Source organism: Puntigrus tetrazona, chromosome 8 (genome assembly GCF_018831695.1).
Source record: "Puntigrus tetrazona isolate hp1 chromosome 8, ASM1883169v1, whole genome shotgun sequence".
Taxonomy (NCBI): Eukaryota; Metazoa; Chordata; class Actinopteri; order Cypriniformes; family Cyprinidae; genus Puntigrus; species Puntigrus tetrazona.
In genome coordinates this window covers 9801333-9827030 of record NC_056706.1, presented here as the reverse complement: position 1 = coordinate 9827030, position 25698 = coordinate 9801333, and the positions used below count along the sequence as shown (strand labels likewise).

The 25698-nt window shown below is 38.5% G+C and overlaps 1 protein-coding gene across 5 annotated transcripts in view; it reads left to right on the top strand.

Moving 5' to 3' along the window:
- trabd2b (TraB domain containing 2B) overlaps positions 1 to 25698 on the top strand; it is a 51199-nt gene that overhangs the window by 10420 nt on the left and 15081 nt on the right. For all 5 annotated transcript variants that reach the window (XM_043246023.1, XM_043246021.1, XM_043246020.1 and 2 more), the window contains one exon: positions 23047 to 23193. In XM_043246023.1, the coding sequence (XP_043101958.1) occupies positions 23047 to 23193 (147 nt within the window). The remainder of the gene's footprint in view (positions 1 to 23046; positions 23194 to 25698) is intronic.

The following is a 25698-nucleotide window of genomic DNA, read 5'->3' as shown; positions in this document are numbered from 1 at the left end:
AATCCTAATAAAAAAAAAAATCAAGTCTCGCTTTACATTGTTCCATACTGAAATCTGTAACATTACAGAAGTTATATGTATTGCGAACACTGTTTCATGATAATTTCATGCCAGGTTACAGTGGATTCAGGGGTCTTTTTCTGCATCTTATCAGGTCCATAGCACACATGCACAGCCTGTCAGTGACCTGCTCTAATACGATCCATACTCTCCCTAAAACTCCTCTGGGTCCTGCCCGCACATGTCCACACAAAGCCCATGAGACAAGTAAAAATAGGAATATGGCTACTTTTGTGATCCCTGGACAAGCAGGCATGTGCACGCAGAGTAAGAATCATTGCCCTAATCACAACATTCACGAACCTAATAGACAGGTTTTCACTATAAAGCTTCAGTCAGACTGCTATCGTTTGAACAGATGCTGCTCTCCACTGGCTAAAACACAGCTCTCTTCTTCTTTTATCATTTCTACCTCCGCTTCAGACAAAGTTTTCATAGCTCGCCCCCGCCGGGTTAGGCCTGATGTGAAAAGCGCCCGCTGGATCGCTTGAAATGCGGCTCCTCTCATAAAGTTTTACAGGCATGCACATAAATCCTCTGATTCCGTGTCAACCTCTTCCCTTCAAAACCGGTTTCCCTTCACTTTGTCACCGTAACCTCTGTGGTCTCGGAGTCCGAACAACCCCTGATCATCAGCGCCTGAGGGATAAAGACAGGCTTCACTGATATTAACAAGGTCTCATACTCAGTGACACAGTTATCGCCATTCTGGTTTCGAGAAAGGCATCATGGGAAAGATTATACATCTCTCCGTCCATTTTTTTTAATGAGATGAGAATGAGATCAGACAAATTCAGTCCCACTTTATCAATAAATGAGGGATGTAAAACAGTGCTCACTGTTCGTAGCTGTTAGAGAGTGGATTATATGGCTACATGTGGAACCAAGTACATCTGCAGCACTTGTTTATGGCATTTGGAGGGCTTTTTTCCCAGTCCGTCTAAGACGACAGCAGATAGGTCCAGATTAGCACACGATTAGGTTTCTGCACTGCGCTAATACTGGTTTAGTGCCAGTGACATCACGGGGGAGACGCTGACACGTATCTATTACTAACAGTTCATCACCCAGTCTTGTTTTATCCCTACTCTTTTATTCTTAAATATTCTTAACCCATCTGTGCTCTCACACTCAACTCTTCACAGCCTTCATTTAGTGCTCATACTGCTCTATACTAAGAACGAAATGATAGTTTACAAAAAAAAAGTTCTTTTTTCATTTACTCACTGTCGTTTCAAACCCATAAGATTGACTGCCTGTCTGTGTGGAACAAAGAAGTGGTTATCAAGCGGACTGTTTTGTGTGGACAAAAAGTACTATTGACATACTGCTAAAAGTTTCATATGAAAGTGATATGGGTTTAGAATGGCATAAGGGGGGAAAATGGTACCAGAATTGAAAGTTTTTGGGTGAACTACTCATTAATGTTGTTGCTGAAAGTCTTTGGTTGATAAATTTCCTTTGCTTAAATTCCTTACAGTGCAAAAACTCTCCAAACTTCAGGCTGTCCTTGAGTTAAATACTTCTACCCCCCTGTTTTTATAATCTTTTTTTTTCTTCTTCCAGAAACCATATACTGTTGATTCACCCTACAGAGAGATTCTGGTTAGCCACTCAGTGTTGCATTGTTTAAGTCAGTTGTGGAGTTGGGACATGGTGTTTGTCTGCTACCCCGGTTGTCTGCTAGTTGAACTTTCAACATTCGGATGTTCTTGTTTTACGTATGTTAAAACAGACTGATTGAAAGAAGAGATCTTTTGCCTTTTTCCCTATTTGTGGCCAAGAAAAGAGATGTTTTGGCGTATCGTTCCTCTCATCTTCCCTGTTTTTCCTCCGCCTCAGATCTCGCTCAATTTCACCTGCCATTTAATGTTCCGATTCCTGTTCTCCACCTCTCTTCTTTCTCAGCTTTCCCTCTGCACTCCCACTGGAACAGCTTATATGTAATATCAAACACATGGCAACGTTTATAGAAGGCAAATGAGTTGAGAAATCAAATTTGCTTAACGATTCCAGCTCTGGTTCTTCAGGAAACGGTTACCATGGGAGATGATGATGGGCATCTGAAATTACACCCTCCAGACAGAAAGACAGGAAGAGAGAGAGAGAAAAAGTGAGAGAAATCTCAGGTTTTTCAGGTTCTAATTCAAAATTAGAGACGGCACACGTTTGAAAGTTTGGGTTTTTTGGCCTGATGTGCTCAGAGCTGAAAAAAACTGTTGTTATATTATAATAGGTTTAGTTAAGAATAGCTGATAATAAAATAAAATGTGTTTGATGAACAAAATATTAAAAACATATCAAAGTAAGTTTAATAATTTTTTTATTAATTAAACAATAATTTTTTTTTTTTTGAAAATTAGAAGCAAACTCAATACTTAAAAAATACAAAAAAATACTAAAGCAGTATTAGAACAAACTTAGGTTGTGTTGTGAGTCAAAACTGGAAAAAAAGAAAGAAAAAAAGAAAGAAAGAGAACAGTAAAACTTGATAAGCACATCAGAGGAAAATCCTTAACACCATAATTTTATAAATACAGTTTAATTTTGTTTATAGCTTGTAAATGGGCATGTGAAGCAACATAAGCAATGAATGAATGAAAATAAGGGAAAATCTAAGGTTGGAAACAGGGATATAATATGGTACCATCTCACATTCTTTCTGCTGTGAGCTGGACATGGAGAAAGAAGGAGAAAGAGGCGGGGGTTTGGGTGGGAGTGAACACGTAGGTCTATTCAGATAGCATAGTTTGGCTTGGCAGCGAAAAGCCTATGTGTAAGCAGTCTGGGTAATTGCTTTCTGATGCCCCTGTCAGTTTTCGGCCAGACCACCTGCCCAAGGGAGGAGGTATAGAGGAAGAGAAAGAGAAACTTGCACTACAGCATCTCTATTCCACCCATCAAGCTCTTAACCCTCTCTGAATTCTCAAATGCCCCCAACTCATTCCCCACTGCAACGCTGCATTCTTCATGGAACACATGTACAGTGTATTTGATTATGAAGATGCTCAGATGGGCATCACAGTAAGAGAACAGCTCCGGCGAGCCTCAAGCAGGGTGCCAGAGGATATGTGCACCACGAGGCAACTTTACAGAACCTCTAATGTGAAAAATATGGCTTCAGGCACTCACCCATGCCAGAGAGCGCTTTTCCGTGGCTAGCCGTGATATTCGATCAACATGCATTAGCAAATCCTTTCATTTTCAAGCGCATAAATCACGCTTCTCTGTTCCGGCTCTCACAGGTAACATCCATAACAGCTATTTCTCAATGTTTTAAGAAAAAAAGACGCATGAGGGACTTCATCTGCCATGTCTGAGCGGCAACAGCACTTAAAGTACGCTGTTAGCGTGCCAAAAGCATAGGGAGATGGAGAAAATAGATGTGCGAGAAAAAGATTGTGTGTATAACGGACACCTTCCAGACGTAGCTCAGCTATTATGGCGGCCAACTCAAGCACATGGCTGTGGTGTGAATGGCTTTTTAATGCCTGCTAACAGCAGTGGTATTTAGCACGGTGGCGAACTGGAGATGGGAAGAGAGTGTCGACAGAGCAGGGACGGGTCTTTCCAACCATCCCTGACTGAGCCGAACACGTCAGCTTTCCTTGGTGTCCACTAATCCTGAATGTTACCACCATCTACGCTCGCTGGTTTGGTCAGAACTACATGTAAAGGCGGCCAAAAATGACTTGAAAGGCTCAAAAAACATATTGGAGTGGTTCAATTAATGGTATAATGTGTTTTTTCTGGAATAATGCGGAGAGGAATTAGCTGAGAGTTTAAAATATGGGTGTGGAGATGTATTAGGACATTGTTGTGATTCCAGGGAGTCTGTTATTATAGCGCCACGTTTGGCCCACCAGCTGAAGCAATTACAGAGTTTATGGTTTTTCATTCCAAGATTTACATATTTCAGCACCTTTGACTCCAGCCCTAGGATGACCTCGGTGTCTCTATAACTTTGATAGGCAGTTATACCACTCGGCACACACAAATGTTTACAGTGTTTGTATATATGTGTGCTTAGGGCGCTCTCAGCATCAGCTGATCTGTGTATAGCCACAGCCTGTAGCTTCAGTTGTAAATTCCTAAAAACAGGTCAAAAGAGGGTAAAACGGGTCACTACAGAGAAGATACAATATAAGACTGAATACACTTTGGAGAGAAGTTAAAGGAATGTTCTATCAACAGCATCTGCCTATAACAGAAAATAATTTGGTCTCTTAGTTTCTATACATCACTTTTAAGTTATGTATATTTATATTATACAATATTTTAAAGGGACTGACAAACATTATGTGTGTCAATGTGTAAAATGACTACCTCAAAGGGATAGTTCACCCCAAATTCTTTACTCAACCTCACTCCAATCCTGTATGCATTTCTTTCCTGAATGGAGATAACAAGTTACAGTTCCCATTGAGATCCATTATATATATATATTTTTTATACAATGTGGAAATCAATAGGAATCAAAACTATTTAGCCACTAAATAACTTATGTGTTCCACAAAAGTCAGAACATCATACAGGCTTGTAAATGACCAAAACAAACACTAGTGACCTCACATCAGGTGAATGCCATATCAATGTACTTGTCAACAGCCTATAAGCTAATGAATGATATTACTTGGTGGAAAACTTCATGTAATCACTACAATCAAAGAAGTAAAAAATTGTATTGAACACTTAAGGTATTCTTTCAAAGTTACACTTTTCTAACAAAGTTTACATCTTCATTTATAAGCAAACTTGCATTCAAAATCTACTCGACCAATTCATGCGTTGCTTAATTGTATTTTTAGAGCACGGCATTTCTCTGTTTAGCAGGCACAACTAACTAAGAAAGGAGCTAAATGTAAGAACGTTTTAAAAAAAGATCTATCAACCAGGGGGCTTCTGTGCATGTGTGTGCCTTCTCTTCCATAATGCCTTTAACAGCCAAATACAGACCCCCCTCCCACCTTGTGTTCTTCAGGAGCCGTGACCTCGCTGTGTAGAGGTCGAGTGTGACAGCGCTCCGTATATTGCGAGAAAAGCACACAGAAGCTTGTTAACTTACTAAGCCACATGGCCCCCTGCCGCTCACTCTGTTTGGAGTGCCATCCGTCTCGAGGGGGGGACGAGCCCCGTTACACCGTTACAGAGCAGAGACGCCTCCCACCCCCATCCTTAGAGCTGTCTACAGTGAAACAGCCATCCATCAACCTGTAGAATACAGGCCTGCAGAGGCCCCTCTCGAACCTGCCACGGGTCCAGGCCAAACTCAGGAGGAAACATCCCTCTCCAAACAAGCCCTTCAAGAGGCACCCTGCCCCTCAGGAGAGAGACAAAGAGGCATGAAAGAGATGCAAGGAGTCATTTGAAACACATTATCCATAGAGGGAAAGTAGGAGCTAATGGTTTTCCTCCGAGGGAGAATGGGGAAAAAGTGATGGTTAGTGCAAGAGAGAAAGAGCACCTTTAGTGGACTCTGTAGGACACTTTGCATCCAAAGAAAACACTCCTGCCTTTTTGTTTATTGTGGTAATAACATATTAAATGTGATGATAGATAACATCAGTACATTTGATTCTGTCTGCGTTGAGTCATTATTGGCTGTGTGTGTGATCTGGGTCAGTATTAAGACTGATGTTACCATGATTCACAGGGATATTTTGGTTTATCTTATAAGTCTCAGAACTCAAAACACAAATAAATACTGATTATTAGCTCCAGACCCTTAGGATTTGGTTTCAAAGAGTTAAAATAAAAGCAGGGATGCCCTGATATTAAATGTATTGTTAATACAATAAGTCAATAATTATTTCCATGTAATTTAGCTGATAAAAGATAAACAGCCAACAGTTGAAATTTGTATTTATATTTTTAATAATTACAAATGCTAGCTGTGAGTTTTTCCATCATTGCATTATAAAGTATTAATAGAAAATGTTTTAATTTTGAGATTAAATAATACTTTAAGAATGCAAATTTTATGAGATTAAAAAATAGATTTAAACATTTGTCTTTTAAATATTACATTTAAGTGTTAGATGATGTTTATTGGAATGGCGATGATACTCTAAATAAGAAAGGGGGAAAAGAGCATGCACAATTAACCAATATCAAACATATAGATAAGTAAATTAATTAATTAATAAACCTGGTAGATAATAGATAGGTAATGCGAAGTGAATTTGTTGCATGTAGTTTTTCTATACATGTATATATATATATAATATATAGATAGATGCATAGATAGATTAGAGAGATCCAACAAAGAGGTGTTTTGTGAAATAAGGGTATGAGAAAAGAAGAATATACTCTATTATATTCTCCCTTTCAGTGTGACTGAGCTTTTCAGACTTTCCCATAATCCTCCTCTCTCACTCTCTGTCTGTGTATGGGAGAGGAGTTGAGGGGAAAAGGTCTTCTGAAAGTGGATCCAAACCGCCTGCTAATCAGGATGCCAAGCCTAACAGGCACTGACAGCCTTACAGAATGTCTGTATATGTGTGTTTTGAAATGGCAGGCTGCCCTGTCAAATCTCCATTTGTTTTTTTTTTCCACAAAGGCAAGCAGCCCACACATTTACACTGACAAACCACTGTTTGGACTGGTGATCCGCGTGTATCTATTGGCTCATTATCCACACTAGATACTTCGAGCTGTATTGTATTGTGGGAATAGATAACCTCCACTTCTACATGGGAAAACGGTTTCGAGTCCAGCGCTGACATACACGATACATGCTCTGATTCCAAACCCCCCCCCATTCACTTTCACTCACGGATGAGAAGCAGATGAGAGCGGGTGAAAAGGAAAAGAAAAAGGAAGATAGAGACGGGGAGAGATAAAGGTAAGGGAGGTCAGAGCAAGGTTTAGGAAACAGACAGTCACCCCCAGATGAAAGGAATCCACAATCCCCTTCAATGATAACCATGTGTCCCGGTCCCAGCTCTGGTCGGAGAAAGAAGCATCAGTCCTGACCAAAACCAAAACCAAGTAATCTGCCTAACTAGACAGCATTTCCAGACATCACAGGCAATTGTTGCTCTGCAAACACTTTACTTTCTGCTATAGTGTCCACCTATTACAATTTTATATTTTACTTATAGATATGACATATATCTATGTCATATGTTACTTTTGTGGTTTAGATACTCTGTCTGCGATAAGTGTCTTATCCTAAAGTGTGAACCTTGTCACAAGTATTTGGATACCCAGTAAACTCTAAGCTGTTCAAATAATAAATGTAATTATGTTACTTGATTCTCCTGATACGAAGGCTGTTGCAAAAGGCAAGCAGCCTAACTATGTTGCCTTCTAAAATATTTTCTTTGACCAAATTTAGGCAGCATGGCATGTACTCTTCAAGAAAAAGCAGTTTCAGAAAGCAGTGCTTTGAGTCCAATGGAGGATGAATTGAATAAAATAACTTTTACGTTTTACAACACTAAAAAAATATAATATATATATATATATATATATATATATTATCTTTCTTCAAAGTTTTCCTAAAACCAAAACAATACCTGTGTTCTTGCCTTAGGACAACTTTAATGAACTTTTTTGATCCACTTCAAATGTTGACTTGTATACACACACACACACGCACACACACACACACACACACATATATTTTCATACCACCTTAAAGCACCCCAGCCCAAACCCATCAAGTAAACCAGCACCATATCTCAGCTGTTTACAGTATATCCCTGTCGTTTGATCCAGTTCTGTGTTCTATATATGTGTGGGTTCTGTTACCACGCCGGGTAAAGCTGTTTTGAGTTTGTTTAAATGGATAGAGATGTAATGTTTAAATGTTCTCTGAAAATGGTGTTCAAGGCCTCCTTTGAAGCTGTGCTTTGACTCATGGGCTCTGTCAGACTGCCCACAAACCGGACTTAATTATGTGTGTGTTGTGTCTGTCTAATTGACACCTATAATATCCCCTGTAGGCGTCAGCAGTGTTTGGGTCTGAGGTGACCTGAAATAACCCAACGAGCTCATCTTCCCTACTCAGGGATTCTGGTTGCACACTGTTTATGGGGCGAACAATTCCCTGTCTGTAATCTATGTGGAAAGGCCTTGAAAATGAAGCATTTCCCCACACAGCCAAGAGTATGAGTGTGTCTGTGTTTGCGGTGAGCTTATTTTTGCTGAAATAGTTCTTCTTCGTTCTACCATTCCTATTATGTATAAAGGCACCGATCGACGTATGCGCACACAGCGATAAAATGTGGTTAGTTTGTGTCTAGGAGGCACAGCGCACCACACACACACGTGCCAAAAGATACCAAAACCACAATCACTCACCCGGAGCATCTGTTAGTGGCCCGAATGAAAGATGGGAGCTGCTATCACTCTCTTCTCAAACACATAAACAAAAACACATTCCTCGTAACTAAAGTACCTCTGACGGATACCGTTTTATTGTAAGACGTCTGTCAAATATTTTGATGGGAAATGCATTCGGGAACAAAGACTTTATCTCTCTCAGTCCAATATTTGGACTGTTGCAATAATTGTAATATTAATATAGATTCATGAGAAGTGACTGGGTCCTGAGGTTCGGGCAAAACTAATTTTTTTTGTCAGAGGGTGAGGCTACATCATTGATATTGAACATTTATATGAGTCTCATTCATTAATAATTGTGTTCATCTGTTTTTGCTTATGCATGCAAAACTTTTCTATTTTTCTATCCCCAATTAAGCTATAAACCTAAACACAATTACATAAATACACACAGTACTCATACAAAAGGGCTTTGAAGTTTTTTCTCTTTTGCTCACCAAGGCTGCATGTATTTGAGTTATCTTTAAATATAATAAAATTTCCTAATTTTACTTTTATTTTATTTTATTATATTTTACATATTTATTTATTCCTGCACTGACGAAGCTACGTTTTATCAGCCATCCCACAGTTTCACACAATCCTTCATTTCTTATTGTTATCATGAATGTTGAGAGCAGTTGTGTTTACAGCATTTATTAGAAATATTTTGAAATCTTGCACAAATGTTTTACACATGGATTTTATGCATGAATAGCTCTATACTTATTGTTAATGGGTGAATAAAAGCCACTGTGTTTAAACAAAGATACAGGAAGATTTGATGAGGAAAGGTTAAATGACCAGGGGCATAGCCAAACCAGAAAGTAGCGTAAGTCCCACAGAGAGATCTGAACAACAGATAGCTGGGGTCACAGAACGGCCAATCTGAGGCAGTGTGTGAGAGTATATGTGCGTACCTGTTTTTATATTCCGGTGGGGACTTAAACCTGGGGGCTCGTGTCACTGTGGAGACCTAACTTGAGGTCCCCATAGGTCAACAAGCTCATAAATCATACAGAATAGAGTTTATTGAACAGAAAATACAATTTGAACAGTATAAAATGTATCACGCCTATGGAGAGTCACCACAAGGTGCGTGTGTTTATGTGTGTGTGTGTGTGTGTCAGTCAGATAAAGCTACACTTATCTGCATTTAAAACTACACTACAATTAACTCCTGAAAAACAGATTTGTTATTTGCCCCAGGCTCATGATAAACTGTGACATTTTATAAATCTCATCATTTGGCTTATGAATATTAATTACAGTAGATTGCTTTTCTGTCAGTACATTTCATGGCACCGTAGCAAAACAAAACAAAACGAAGCAGCTTAAATATCACTACCGCATTAAACATAAGGAAATTTCTCATTTCTATTCCCTCAGTTTAAAAGCGTTACTACATCCTTGCCTGTGCCCCACAATGCCTTGAATCCATAATTTGCTTCATAATATCCTCTTACACACATTTGTCCTTTCTTATACACCTCCCACAGCTGCAAAACAGTCAACCTGGTCCCCTAAAGACTTAATCAGCACCATCTACTACAGAAACAGGAGACTTTAAACCAGGTTTACCCAAATTCTCAGCTCTCAAACGCAGCGGCCCCACTCAAATTTATGAACAAAAATCAGAGAGGTAAAGAAAGAGAGTTAGAGAACAGTAGTTCAGAGTCCAATAAAAGAGCTCCATTGTACGCGTTCCCATGAGGCCTCGGCGCGGCCCTAATGTGATGGGAGTCAGTGTTGTCCAGAGCAGGAAAGGGACGACTTGTTGAATTAAATCAGCTGAGATCAGCTTGGCGGCACCGCTGGATTTACTGCTCACAGCTGCTCCAGCAGAAGTAATGTTTAGCTCTACCACAAAATCACCCTCTTCCTCACCTGCTCCATCACAAGTTACCAAACGTTATTAACAGGACCGATACGCATGAACGGCACTATTTCCCACAGGGATGAATCAATCTGTGACAGTGAAATGTTTACGAGATTAAACGACTGTTTAAAAGTCAGACCACACTTAATAGTGGTGCTTGCTAAGACAATCATCATTAGTATTGCTTAAGGTTTGGATTTTGGATAAATCGCTAAGCTTAAGTATTAAACTGCTTGGGTTTGTGCTACAGAAGTGAATGATACCTCCCATCATGTGGTTTGTTGAGGAGAAGGGTGCTATTACTTTTCTAAGCAATCGGATTGACGATTTTGCCTGATGGACAATTAAAGGAGTGGAAAAATCCATTACACTTACTCTGATGGAGGGCCCTAAGCTATATTTGGGGTCCATTATATGACAGAGATGGAGGTGAACTCTTTTGACAAGTTAACAAGCAATCACATAGCAACCCAAAGTACACACCTATCATTATTTTGCCAGAAAATGTTAGAAATATTTATTTGAAGCAAGATTTATTTGTGAAACTGCATTAAAAAAATTTATGAAGGTGTTTTTCTGCATGAAAGATTATTTGTAGAATTTCCGTAGCACTAGTCAATTTTAAAATATGTTTTATAAAAAAAAAAAAGTATAATTACATTTACCTTTCAAATTGAATGTTTTTTTTCCTGTGTATTGCAGTTTAAAAAAGGGAGTTTTATTATATCAACCACAGCTATTTGAAAATGTCCAAATCATCTTTTTCTAAAAGTTACTTTTTAATAAAGTATCTAGTTTACAGAATATAGTTGTGTGTATGTGCGTTGCCATGGATTCTTTGGTTTCATTGGTTAAAATATGGTACAAAACTTTCCCTCTCCCTGCTGTTCTGTCAGCATCAGCAACGCTCTGTACTTTTTTTGAAGGTTTCTAATGAAATAGGGCACTTTTAAGGGTTTTGCTATTAAATTCTATCCCAAGAAAGTGTGTAAGCACAGGTGTGTGCAGTGTTTTTGTGCGCTCTGTCTAGTGCAAATGATTAATAATGTAAATGTATATTTACCAGGTTACAAAAATACGTGACACAACCAGTGCGTATGCTGCAACTATCTTTTGATTTTCAAGGACTTAGTTTGCTGGGTAAAAGATTGGTTTGTGATTGGTTGCTGGCAGAAGCTGGAAGACAGGATTGCTTGTGATTGGCTGCTGACCCATCATGTCCTCAAGTCAAAAAAACAACCTTTATTTATAGTCAATACTAGGAAACCAATTCCACATCTCCGTTTTTCCTAATGCTTCACATTATTAAAAGTTCTAATGAAATAATAAAATGTTTGTTTTTCAAAGCACACAAATGAAACACACACAAACAGATACGGAATGAAGTAAACCAAATGCTGTTGTAATTTAAGCAAAAGACTTAAGGTTGCCAAAGGCACGCTACTACTGGGAGGCAAACAAACAGACACACATGTGTACACAAACCACCATAAAAACACATACACACACAACTACAAACACACAACACAACAATAAAACATTCAGGGAAAACAACTACAGCTGTAAATATACAAGAGAAATGAAATCTGCTCTGAGCTGTTGGATTGGCCAGAACTAAACACATCATATGAATGATATGAAAGCTGTTAATTATGCTGGAAAACACCTATAAAGTTCAGCTAGAATTACAGACACGCACGAAATGTTCTGCAGTTTACAGGTCTTCCACACCTAACACTTCTGCACTGAAACAAACAATTCATACAAAATATAAATTTTAACATAACAAACTGTTAAAATGTTTGGGTCAGTAAAATTTTTATGTGAGTTAACAAAGTCTCTGATGCTCACCACGGCTGGATATATTTGAACCAAAACACAGTAAAAACAGTAGTACTATGAAATGTGATCAGAACTGTTTTCTATTTGAATATACAATCATCTTAAGTCATTTATTTCTGTGATAGCTGATTTTACTCCAGTCATCAGCGTGACACAGTCCTTCAGAAATCAACTTAATATGATGATTTGAAGCTGAAGAAACTGGAAACTTTTGTGGAGACCAATCTTTCTTTTTTGTCTATTAGTTATATGTTTATCCTGTCATTGCGCTTGCCACCAACTTGGAATTGCCTCTTTATTTTCATTTAATCTTGTTGTGTGCTCTCGCGCTTACTCACCAGAACGCTCGGACCTGTGCCCCCTTATTTTTGTTTTTTTGCCATGTTTGCCCAGTTTAAAGACTCCAACTTTCCATCCGCCTGCTGGAGCCATTGCTCCTCTCGAGGACTACACCGAACTCGCTACCGGACTGCTCTCTGCCTCGACCCATTTCCGCGGACTTAACACCTCCAGCAAAGCGCAGCTGTCCGGGAGCGGTCCTCGAGAGCCTCGCCGCGTTCGAGTGGGTGCTGGTGTCCTGCAAATCAACCATGATGGTTGCGCCTGAGATCCAGGAGCCCAACTCTTTGATAAATGGAAACAGAACAGAAAATCATTTATTTGAAATATAGTTTTCTGCAACCTAAGTTTTTACTGTCATTTATGATAAATTTAATACATTCTAGCCGAAAGTATTGATTTACATTAAAAGTAAAAAAAAACAAATCTTACCAACCCCAAAGTTTTGGACGGTAGTGTATGTCACATTTACTCATCCTCACGTTGTGGGACATTGCATGCTTGAACTACAGTGAAAATGGTACTTCTTTTGTATTCAAATGAAGAAAAAGAAACTAATACGGGTTTGGAACAACATGAAGGTCAGTATATGACAGAATGTGAATACTTTCATATTCCATTCCTTTATCAAAGTCACTAACCATAAGCCATGAACCAGGAGCCATAAACCCAGAATATGACATTGCATCATGCAGCATGATTTAAAATTACACAAAAACACACAAATATACAAACAAATGATGTTGTGACAGGCTAATGAAGACTCAAATGTTCAGGTTCCCCGCCCTCCGCCCGCGGCCCAGCTCCGACCATCGCTTCACCTCCGTTCGCCACCCATCGCTCTGGCTCTGCCAGGCCTTCCTTCCCTCCCAGCCCGTCCTGTCGCCCGCCTGGCTCCGCCTCGTCGAGACATAAATGAATGCAAATATAAATGCGATTGCTGCAGTTTGGCGTGTTTCTCTTTGCAACTTGCCCAGTGGCTCATTTACAAATTGGCCTTGCCCTCACCTGTGGAACATTCTTGTAAAGTAATAAACGTCTCTTTGATTTGGAGGCTTGGGCATGGCCAAGAGAGAGATACAGATAGAGAGAGAGAAAGAGAGAGAGGGAGAGGGAGAGAGAGACGCTAAGAAAGAAAAGGGGATAGAGAGGGAGTAAGAGTCAGAGAAGTTTCTAATTAAGACCAGCACATAGTCAAAGAGGCGCTCTATTTGTGTGTGTGTAGGTCTGTCTGCCTGGCTCCATCGCTTGGCTCTCTCTGTCTCTTTTCCTTGAGTTCATCCTGTCGTCTGTCTGTCTGTCTATGTTGGTCTTATCCCTCTTTCCATTTTCCTGTCTCTCTGTGTCATGCACAGGGTAAGATAAGGATCCAGCCAGCTGCAGAAACGGAAGCACTGTCTGTCTCTCTCTCTCTGTGTGTGTGTGTGTGTGTGTGTGTTTGGGGATGCGGGTCTCTGAGAGAGTAAAAATGCTCTTGTTCCTGCCGAAACCCTGGCTGTGACTCCCTGTCTTCATCTGCTTCTAATTCACACTCTGCTCTGCCGAGCTACCCGCTCCCTCGCTCTGTGCAGGGATGGGTGTGGAGGAGAGGGAAAGAGCTGACATGATGTATTCTGATGATCTGAGAGAGCTGGGCTTTGTCTGAGAGGGCGGCCCGAGCCAGCATGCACCTCACACACAAACACATAGACCTTTGAAGCTTTTTAGTGAAGTCTTTTCACAGACAAAACAATTATTTACTACATACCTAATCCTAAACCTTACAATTGACATTAATAGATTTAAAGCAATGTTATTTGGCAGATTTATGAATATCTTAAATAGTGAAGTCGGTGTTTTATAGGTTTTAGTATATCAGTTATGTCTGGGACCTGATCACTTGGTTTGGGGGAAAAATATCTGAATAAAAAGGGTGAAATATTCCTTTTATAATAAAATTTAATTAACCAAAAATGTAAAGCTTTAGAATTGGAAACACCTATTCACTATTAACTACGACTTTTCCCTCAATAAATTTCTAATTGTTAATGCTAATATGCTAATAAACAACTAGTTAAGAGACCCTAATATAAAGTGTTACCATATAAAATGGTAATAAAATGTAATTAAATTAAAAGTTTTATTTTATGTTCTGGGTATTGCTTTTACATTAAAATTAATTATAAAATAAAAAATAAAAAATATTAAAATGAAAACTATAAATGGGGAAATTCCTTTTAAAATAAAATAAAATGAAATAAAATAAAAAGAATACAATAAAAAGTTACATTAAAATAACTGAATTTATGTCTTCTTCCTGTCATTACAAGTTGTTTTTAAATATATAAAAATATTATTTTAATATTATTAGTTTATTTTGAAAATAAACTAAATTAAAATCAATTAAACTAAAATAATCTAAACTAAAATTAAATAAAAATATCTGATTAAACTATTCTAGTCTCTCCCTTTAAACTATTCTCACAAACAGTCATTCTTTGGTGTTCGTGACTCTGTATGAATACACACGAGTGTATTTTACACAGAGCTTGTGATGGGTAGAGCCAAAATAGAGCGTGAAAGCATTTGAAATGCATGACATAAGACTGCTTAAGCTCTCTGTACATTTTTCCATCAGGAAAAAAGTGTCACTTCTTTCTGGTTTCAGACTCTGACTGCGATCTAGCCAGCACTGAGAGAGCTCTGGCTCCTCCACAGAATCGCACGGTGCGTCTGTGCACCAGTCTGTGAAAGCTCCATCAATATCTGCTCAGGCTCAGACAGCTTGTTCTTGTTGCAGAGTGGACGCACGTGTTGACAGGAACCTTTCGTGCAGTAATGGAATACATTGAAATTGACGGGGGAGGCCGACCCCTTCAGATGAGTGCAGTTGCCTTTGTACACACACACTCATATGCATTCAACACAAGTTAAAGCTCCTGATATGACAGCACACACACTTCCATGTTTTCTGTCATCAGGTCACATGTACCATACACACAGGACACAGTCAAGACAACATATGCCTGCCATTAGCCAAACACACACACACATTTTCTCTGGTTCTCCTCTAGTCTGCGAGACAGAGGCCTGCAGGCAGTGCTGGCACAGTCCATGTGTGAAATTGGACTTTTCTGCAAAGATTTGCCGTGAAATGCTGTGTTTGTTTGGGCTTAGGCTGCATTAGTGCGTCATTTCTGCTCATATTATGACCATATTATCACATCCAGACTATTCGATCTCATGCTGTGTTCTAATCAAGCAACAAACCCTCTGTCCCTGACAGCTGCAACTGTGACAAGCAACAAAATCATCTGTTGGTCACCTGGTTTCTATTTTTGTAATACTAATAAGCTCCGCCCATAGTGATCCATAATCTTCATTGGGCCATAATCCTTCTCCACATAATTGTACAATACAATATAAAAAAAATTTCATTGAATGTAATGCATTTTTTAAAGATAAATCATTACAATCACTTTAATTTAGCTATATTCAAATAAACTCATTTAGTTGACTAATTGTCAACATAATTTGTATTTAAATGTAGCTAAAATAAGTGGTAAACCACTTACCTTAAAATGTATTATTTATTTTTTGTGATAAGGGTTCAGGGTGCATGATTTTCAAAGTTGTTCTTTCCCTCGTCGTGTATCTTTTTGTAGGTCGTTGCCGATGTAATTTACAGTCAAAACACAGGACACACTGCAGGACTGCAGTAAAAATTTAATAAATAATAGTATAAATAAATAGCAAATTTCCATTTAGTTGGGCAAAAAAATGTTTTAAATGCCCTTTGTAAGAAACAAAAAAATAGCTATAAAACAGTAGAAAAAACAGCAACATTTGAATCATTTCTTGCGAATGTACCAAGATCCATTTCACCAAAATAGTAAAAAAAAAATTTCACAATTTACTTATATTTATTTAAAAAAAAACAAAAACATTTTATTTCTCTTTTCTTCAATTTAACAAAACCAAATGGACAATAAAGTTAGCTATCAGGTTTCATCAAAAATATGTTGGAAAAACATGAGGGTTAGTAATTGATAACAGAATGAGCTTGAACAATTTAATGATTGTGTTATTAAATGAAGTAATGGTTTCTTTTCCACTGTTTAGCTGATTTTCTCCTTTAGTTAAAAAAAAACGAAAGTGAAAAAAAATTCTATTTGCATTCTACAAACACGAGCTGGAGAACATGAAATACACTCAGATTCGGTCAGCATTAGTGGAGGCACACACATGTGCACACGAAAGGAAAATGGCACAGGAAGGGCAGGGAGCAGATGAAAGGAGAATAAACATTATGATGAGGATGAATCGCAGAGGGGAACAGAAAGAGAACTAGAAAGAGGACGTGATATTGATAAGACTGCAGGTTTGGGTGAAGAGCAGCCCAGCTGTGCTCCAGATCTCATCTGTGACTCGGAGCAGAAGAACATGACACAATGTCACTGTCTGCTTCTCATTTAGTCTCTCAAACCCACACAGGTCTGTCTGTATGAATGAACAGCAGCGGTAGGAGTCGGTGTCCCAGTTTCCTCAGCACATCTATCTTCATATTAAAACTCATGGGTTACGCTCGTGTTTCAGCACACCCTCCGGCAAGAGTTTGTGAAAACTACAAATCACTCAAGGAGAATTACTCTGTCTGAAGGCATTAAACGGACGAAAACCTGTCCTGTAGATAAGAGAGAAGTTGGACGGACTCTTGGTCTTTCTCTGTCTTATTCTCTCGCTCTGCCCAGGAATGGCATCATATGGTTTAGATGTTATCAGACGCCCCAGGGTCTGATAAAGAGCAGTGGGAGTCAGTTATCTCTCCCTTTGGGAGGAACAGCTATCCTTAGAATGTGAAAGGATCAATGCAAGAGTACAGTACACACACACACACACACACACACACACAGATGTTTGTTTACCTAAAATTGTTAGGAATTTCCATTGCTTCCTATTGTGTATATACGGAGTAAATGAGTCTTTCTATTCCCTAGCCATGCCTTATCGCTCACATAATCTTATTTTCATTTTCGAATTAAAAGTACCATTCAGTATTCTGGCTAGTATTTCTTGAGGAGGTTAGTTACTACAGATCTTCTATACTGTTTTATGTGTGTGTGTCCTTTCTTTTCGATTTCTCATTAGGCAGCTTGGTGCACTTTTATTATGGTTTAAGATTTGATTGGCAACTCTAAAAGGGCTTCTTTTTAAAACAAATAAATAAATCGTCCCCAACCATTTGAAAGATAGTGTGTTACATTATATATGGGTTGTAGAGATGTTTGCAAAGCGGTACATGCTCTTCAATAACATCCACATCCAGAGAGATCCCAGGCCTCTACGGACTAGTACATGAAAACACAGGTGCTGTATGTTAAATATCATAACATCATTTAGAAAACAAATCCTGTCCTAACAGATCTCCCCCTCTACAAGGCAAGCAAAACCTGACCCCTCACACACACAGGGTTTAATAAATGTCCTGAAGCCCCATGCAGCTCAGCTCATCTCTCCTGGCATGTTTGTTCAGAGCGGTGGGCTTTCAGAAGGCTGAGTTTTATTTGACCTCTGACCCCTCTCAACAATGCCCCTCTCCCTCTCTGTTTATTCATCCCTCCATTCCGTCTTTCCCCCAGCTCCTAGAGACCAGTCTGAGCATTTTTTCCTGTTTCTAGGTGGTGTACCATTTCACGTTTCATAGTGTCTGGTCTTTTCCCACCTTTTTCTTCTCGCAGCATATAAGTAGCCCTGAGCACTGAGCAATAATTGATTATTTTCTCTCCCTTTTTTTTCGTTAAAAGGGAAAGAATTGCTGAAGACCCAGCTACCGGTGCTGCCAAGTCAAATGGCAGAGTTTGTTTTTGGACAAGTGCAAAAAGAGAGAGGGGTGTGAGAGAGAAAATAAAAGACAGGAAAAGAGAAACTCTCTCCATGATCTTATTAAACAGACACAGATGGTCACTGCGGGCAGACAGCGGGTTCAAGACATAGAGACTGACAGGATGGAGACGACTTCATGGAGAGATTAGACAGAGAGATGAAGAGATTTGTATAGCAAGCCAGGAAGGAGAGGAAAACCAAATGGCATGAATGTGCTACCAAACCTCTCTTGGCAGTAATTTACAGATTCCTGGACTAAAAGAAAAGACAAGACAAGGAAAGTATGTACAATTAGCATGCAAGATAGCAACAAGGAATCCGGGGTCCATAAAGTGCTGTATAATCATTTGCTGTAAAGGTCTGCATTAACTGTTTACCTCAAGTCAATTACTAAATCAAAAAGGTGTATTTAAAGATGGATGGATGCATCGGATGGAATGTATCGGAATACATGGAGAACAATAATGAAAAGGTTACACAAAATTATTTAGTAAACTGTCGAACTATACATTAAAATGTTATTTTATATAAAAGTGTACTTTTTAATGGAATAAATAATATTTAATAGTACTATAAAATGAAAAGATTATAATTTTGATAGATGAAATATTGTTGATAATAGATTTTTAATTTAAATTCACGCTCAAGAACGGAAAAGCGTCATATTTAAATTGAGAATTTTGGACAGAACTGCTGTGAAAAACATGTTCTGCTGAAAGATTACTGGAAACTAAAAAAAACTGCATGCCATGTAGTATGTTTTCAGTTATCCACAAAATCTCTGTGTAGGAGGCAGTCCAGAATGAGAACAAAGAGCAAAAGAGTAAAAGATGGCAAGAAACAGAAACAAGCTCTAATTAATGACCAATAAAGAGCAAGTGTCATCCACAGGATGTTGGTTTGAAGTGGTCAGCTGTGCTAGACTGCTGTTTTTCCTTCTCTGTTTGGATACTCTGAGCTGATTTTGGCTCACACTGCCCACCAACTGCACCTGTGCCCATCTGCACTTTTCCCATAATGCCTTTGACCACTCTAAAAGAGACTAAATTACTTCCAGCTGTGGCGCACAGGCGTTTGCAGCCAGCTATTATTTATTTTGCCATCCTCTCTCCATCCATCCCTCTGTTCTACCTCAGAACTTTCCATAAACAACAATGAAGACAAGCGAGTGAATGCTGGAGAGTTGAATGAAAAAAGAGAAACAAAAGAAACGAAGGTGTAAGAGTGCTAACGTCATGTGCTGTATGTAGCACCAGCTGAACTGGAAAAAGAAACCTGTTAACGTGAATGAACAAGAAGTCAACTGCTTCCATACTCACACGTGTCAATGAAATAGCATGTTTCTTTTTCCTCCTCTCATTTGGGAACATTACATGGGAATTAACATTCTCTTCTTTTGTGTTTCCCTCCCTCCTTGGTCTTTTTCTCTATTTATTCTCTCCAAACCGCTAATGAAATTTTGGAATGCAATGCTTGGGTGAAGGGTAGACGTTCCAGCAGCAGGCTGGGTTCTCCAAACTTTGTTGTTTGCAAAGGAGTTCTGTGTTTAATCAGCCCATGAGACTCTGGCCCCGGTTACACCTGGTATTAAGATCCGTCACGGGGGGGATCCGATCACAAAAAGAAGGAAAATATCATTACTCCTTCTCCCAAACATACCTTTATTTTACCATACGTTTATTTTATGTGTAAATCTTAACACTTGTGTTTGGAATCATCCAGTTTTAAAAAGACTTCCAAAACAGATGTTTATACCGAAGCCTCTTACATGTCAAAAAACATCCAGAAGATTAAATCTGCATAGATTGCGCACCTACCACCCTGTGAAACGGCCGTTACCACAGAGAAAGGGCTTTGGAAATATGCTTTTGTTTAGTACAATGGATGCTAAAGGGTGTTCACACTTCAACAAATGGAACATTCTCACACACTTTAGCCATCCTTCATCCCACATACACACACACACACACACACAGGCCTTAATGTCTGTGCTCTCTCACACTCTGTCCATCAAATGAAAGGCAAAGGAGCACAGAATGATCCAATTCTCTTTCCTGGCTCGCTCTCGTCCTCTCCGTCCCATCCTTTAATCCCTCTATCTATCACATCCCAGTCCTTCTTTCATCTCTCTATTTCTCACGTGGAATGTGCTTAAGGTTAAGGGAAACTCCTCATTTTTGGCACAAGCACAGAAGCGAGGCAGATGGGTCAGACACCCGTCTCCTAATCTGAGCGTGCCATGGCCGCTTCAGCAGCTGGCATCACTATAAAGCTCCCATGTGTGGGTACATACCGTGGCACCCTTAGCTAGAGAACATCTGCACAGGAGGGCAACACCCCAACATGACATGGCAGTGTAAAAAATGAAGACAATAAAACAACACACGCAATATTGAAATAAATGGCCGGCGATTACAAAGCTGGCAGGGGGTCGGCTCAGAGCACAAGAGCGCTGGCTGGATGTGAAGTGCGATAGATGGAGTGCATTCGTGCTCTTCTGGTGCTGGTTTGATCACGGTCCATTTTGGGATTACCGCACTGGAAGCGTGACAAAGATCTGCACAGCACTAGGAGGCTGAAAATAGGTTGTTTAAAAAAACTTTTAAATAGTATTCTGAAACCCCCACTAACATAATTTTCAGGTAGTGTTGAGCAAGTTAGTAAAAATAGTTTTTAGTAATTCAGCTGCAATAAAATTAAAATTTGGTAACACTTTAGAATAGAATAGAATAACTTGTTAACAATTAACTACAACTTTTCCCTCAGTGCAATTTTAATTTGATGCGTATTAATTGTTAGTAAGGTAGTTAATAAGTTTAGGTATTTAGGTAGGATTAGGGATGTAGAATAAAGACATGTAGAATAAGGCATTAATGTGTGCTTAATTAGCACTAATAAATTGCTAATATTCTTGTAATATGCATGCTAATAAGCAACTAGGTATAACCATAAAATAAAGTGTTTATTAAAAACACTACATAAAATAAAATTTTTTGATAAACTGAAGCACACTTTCTTTTAAATTCCAGTTTTCGCTAACTACGACTAACTACAATTAACTATAACTTAAACCTTAATGCTTATTAATAGTTAGTAAATTAGTGTTGGAATAGATTAGGGATGTAGAATATGTGCTTTATAATAAACAGTCAATATATTTATAATATTAATAGGCATGCTAATAAGCAACTAGTTAGTAAGAATTGTTCCCTATAAAAGTTTTACCAAAAACACAAAGTAAAACTCAAATAAATAAAAATACACTGAAAATGAAAATGCTGAAATTATACATATTAAAAAAATATACATAAATATTTTATTAACACAAAAAGTAATAAACAAATTACAAAAATACAGTAATTTACTCAATTATAAAAAAGCTAAAACTTGCATTTAAAATATAAAAGCTAATTCAGAATATCATTAAATACAATAATGGACAGTACAGTAAGTAATATAAATAATACTAAAGTAACACCCAAAAATGATAGCTCGCTAAACTACTGCTAAAAAATGGCTGAGAAAGTAGTTGCACTACAGTATACTTATGTTCATATTTAAAATCTAAAATAAAAATAAATTAAATTAAATGTTTACTTTTCTCCTAGCGTAATCCACAGATTTATGGAGAGAAAACAAGAACCAATGTGGAGAAGATGAGAGAAGCTTCTACTCTAGGAGAGGCAGTTCCTTAACATTTACTGTAAAGTGATGTTAAGCTTGGTTTGTTGTTGGCGATGCTCACGGTGTAGGCAAAGCATACTGGACTAGTGAGCAAAACAGAAATCTGTATTTCATTGCCAGTGCTAAATCGAACAGCACAGACTCTCATTTCCAACCTTTCTGCATGAAGCAAGGACTAAATCTTCTGTAGCCTTTAAGCTAGTATATAAATCAATCAGCATCAGTGCTTTCATAGACCATTTTCATTACTGTATTTCTGTCACACACGCTCACAAACACACCCTCCCTGTAAATCTCCAAGCCAATTAGCGTGACGGGTCCCAGCCAGAATAGAGAGGTGTAATCAAGTACACAAATCAACTGACCACACATGATCGGGTACGAACGTGTTAGCCAGCAGAATGCACGACAGCGTGAAATTCAATCTACCTTTCCATGCAAAATAACTGAAAAAACTCCCCTCCTCCCATTTCCAGCAGGCTCTGCTGTCAAAACGCTTAACTTTGATTGACAGCCGGAGTCGAGCGAGTCAGCCAGTCAGCCGTGGCGTGAGAGTGCAGTGGGCGGGAGTGTGAAGTTTAACCCCAGGAGTCTGGGACAGCTGCAGTGTCGCTGTGGTCTGTGGCGGTTGCACACCATAAATTCACTCTAAAGAGGGTTTACTTTTTATTTTAATGGGGGTTGTAAATTTATGACCCTTGGACCCTGGAGATAGAGCTGTTTTTAAAGGAGCACTCCCTGTCTTTTTTGTCTCTGTGTCTCTCTCTCTCTCTCTCTCTCTCATACCTGTTTCTTTAGAAATTGGCTAGCTTACACAACAAAGCTGTACCTGGCCGTACGCTAGCTTAATAATTGGGAGGCCCTACAAGGAAAAATGTTCACATGAACTGTGTTTATAGTGTGTGAATAAATGAGGAGTGTGTTTGTGAACAAATTATGTTCGATGTGACATCATATTGTGTGTGAGGGAGTGAGAATGACTACACTTGTGTATTTTATGTGTTCAGAATGACAAACTAACCCTCTCTTTCTCTCTGTGTGTGTGTCTGCAGGTGTTGTTTGCTCTAAACCAGACTCTACTGCAGCATGAGAGTTTGCGTGCAGGCATTCTGCAGGACGCCTTCACTACTGAGGACCTCATCACACACTACAACTGTGGAGACCTCAACTCCATCATCTTCAATCATGATACATCCCAGGTATGTGCACCACAAACACAGCCTGGTCCTGTTCTATGCATCATGTGAGTATGTATGTGATGTATTGGAGTCATTATGAGCTTAAAGCTTGAGCAGCAGCGGGTTTCTTCTGATGGATGGCCTATAATTCTTCACTTCACCCTGCAACACGCTAAAAGATTAAAGCAACGGCACACACACATAGTGAGAGGGAGAACGAACATTTGAGGAAAAATGTGAGGGAGCAGTAAGACGAGGAAGGGAGGAAATAGCTTTCTGTTGTTCCATATTTCCTGCAAAGGTCAGACATGGGGCAGCTAATGGCTCTGCTGTTTGATAAGGTATCTGTGTGCTCTCTTTCATTGCTTTATGCCTCTCTTCCTCCTTCGCTCTCTATTTCTGCTCCTGTACTCCACTCCATGCAGTGCTTGAGTTGAGTGTGAGTCTTTTCAAGTGATAGTTCACATGAAAATGACAATTCTGTCATCAATTACTTATCTTCATGTCATTCCAAAGCTGTAAGGCCGTAGTTTTTTTTTTTAGAACACAAATTCAGATTTTTGATGATATCCGAAAGCTTTCTGATCCTGCATAGACAGCAACAGAGATACCGCTGTCATAAGCACACATTGAAGACTGACACGGAAGAAAACAAATCGTAAACCTTAAATAAAATTAAGGTTGAGCCAATGATGTCACATGGACTATGTTAACAATGTCTTTACTACCTTTCTGGGTTTGAACATGGTAGTTGTGGAGGGTCAGAAACCAAGGTCTTATTGGTTTGGAACAACATCAGGATGAATAATTACTGACAAAATGTGCATTTTTGCGTAAACCCTTTTGCTATGAACAGCAAACTAAACCACATTCAAGGGTAATGTGAACATATACTCAATAATAGTTCAAACCTATAGAAAAAAAGGTATATTAGGCACTACTCTATAAATTTTGCATACTCTCTATCTGCACTTCATAATTTAAGATATATCAGAGTATAGATATATAGAGTATAGAGTATATATATATATATATATATATATATATATATATATATATATATATATATATATATATAAATATATATATATACTTCCATACTCCAGCTTCTGTACAGACCCTGTTCCGATCTTTAACACACTGAAGGCTTTTTATACTCTGTGTTATGTTGGGTGGGGGGTTGCAAGAGGGCATTACGGGAAAGGCCTTCTGTAAAAGTGGTTTGGATGCTTATAGAGGTACAACAGTTCATCTATCAGTGTCTGAACACACACACACATAGTGGAGCCAAATGTATGGCTTTCTGCTCCACTGCACTTCAGCTCTTTAGTTCACAGCTCAGGCAGGAATCTCTCAGATAAACACACATGTACAGCCATATTTACCCCCTCTGCCTCTCCATTTCCAAACTGTTCTCTCATTAGCAGGGCGTATGGATAAATACACACACACACATACATAGTATTTAGACGTTCCAGAGTTCTGGATTCTAACAAGAGGCCACCTCACAGTTTTCCTTTTAAGTCTCTCTCGCTTCCTCTGTCCCTGTACCATTATCCATTATCCCCCCCCCACCTCCCAATCTCTGGTGTATGTATAGCCGGTCAAGACACGGGAAGCGCTGTGTTTCCGACCATCAATTAGAGCGAAAGGTCCAGAATTGAGCACAATAACTATATATAATCCCTAATGTCCTGCTCTCTTTCAAAGATCTATACAAACTTTTCCAATTCCAAAGATGGATGCCAAACATATGGAAGCCCAAGTGAAAAAATAAAAAGTTATTTGGGCCTATATATTTTAAAATTGCAACTTTACACATGACATTTATGACATTTGACATATATCTCATATACCTCTTTATCTAAAAAAGGTGAATATATCTTTGTATTGCAACTTCTTAGAATTAAGACTTCAATTCATGTAATGCAACATTACATATCACAATTTCAAATCATATGATATATAAAAGTGTTTATAAAGTATTTATTTTATCTTTTAAATTTTTAAAAAATAAAAAAGTGGCAAAATTGTCACTATGAACTTACTGTAAAAGCACTGAAAACCTGGAAAAATTAGATTATAAACAGCATTGCAGAGAAATTAGCTTTTTTTAAACAACATATTTTAATGATAGTAATCTTATAGTTTTATATCTAAAAGAAGAAATCAATTATACTTTATTTTATTGTAGCAAAAGAGTTAAATTATACACAATAGGTTATTTATAAAAAAAATGTGAAAAAAGTTCAATCATCTTATTTGTTAATATGTATCACCACATCACATCAAACCATTTCACTGGGTATATAAGATTCATTTCATTGTCTTTCCCAAAAATTCCCTTTTTTCTCTGCTATTCCTTATTTTTTATTTTTCTGCTTCCATCTAATATGTTCATTCTTCAGTTTTTATAGCAGGCTGTGTAGACAGACCAGCTGTAGAAGGCTTCCCGTACACTTTACTCTTCAGCAAATCAAACAGTTCATGTGGAGTCCAAGACAGTAAAACAGCATTTGTGTGTGT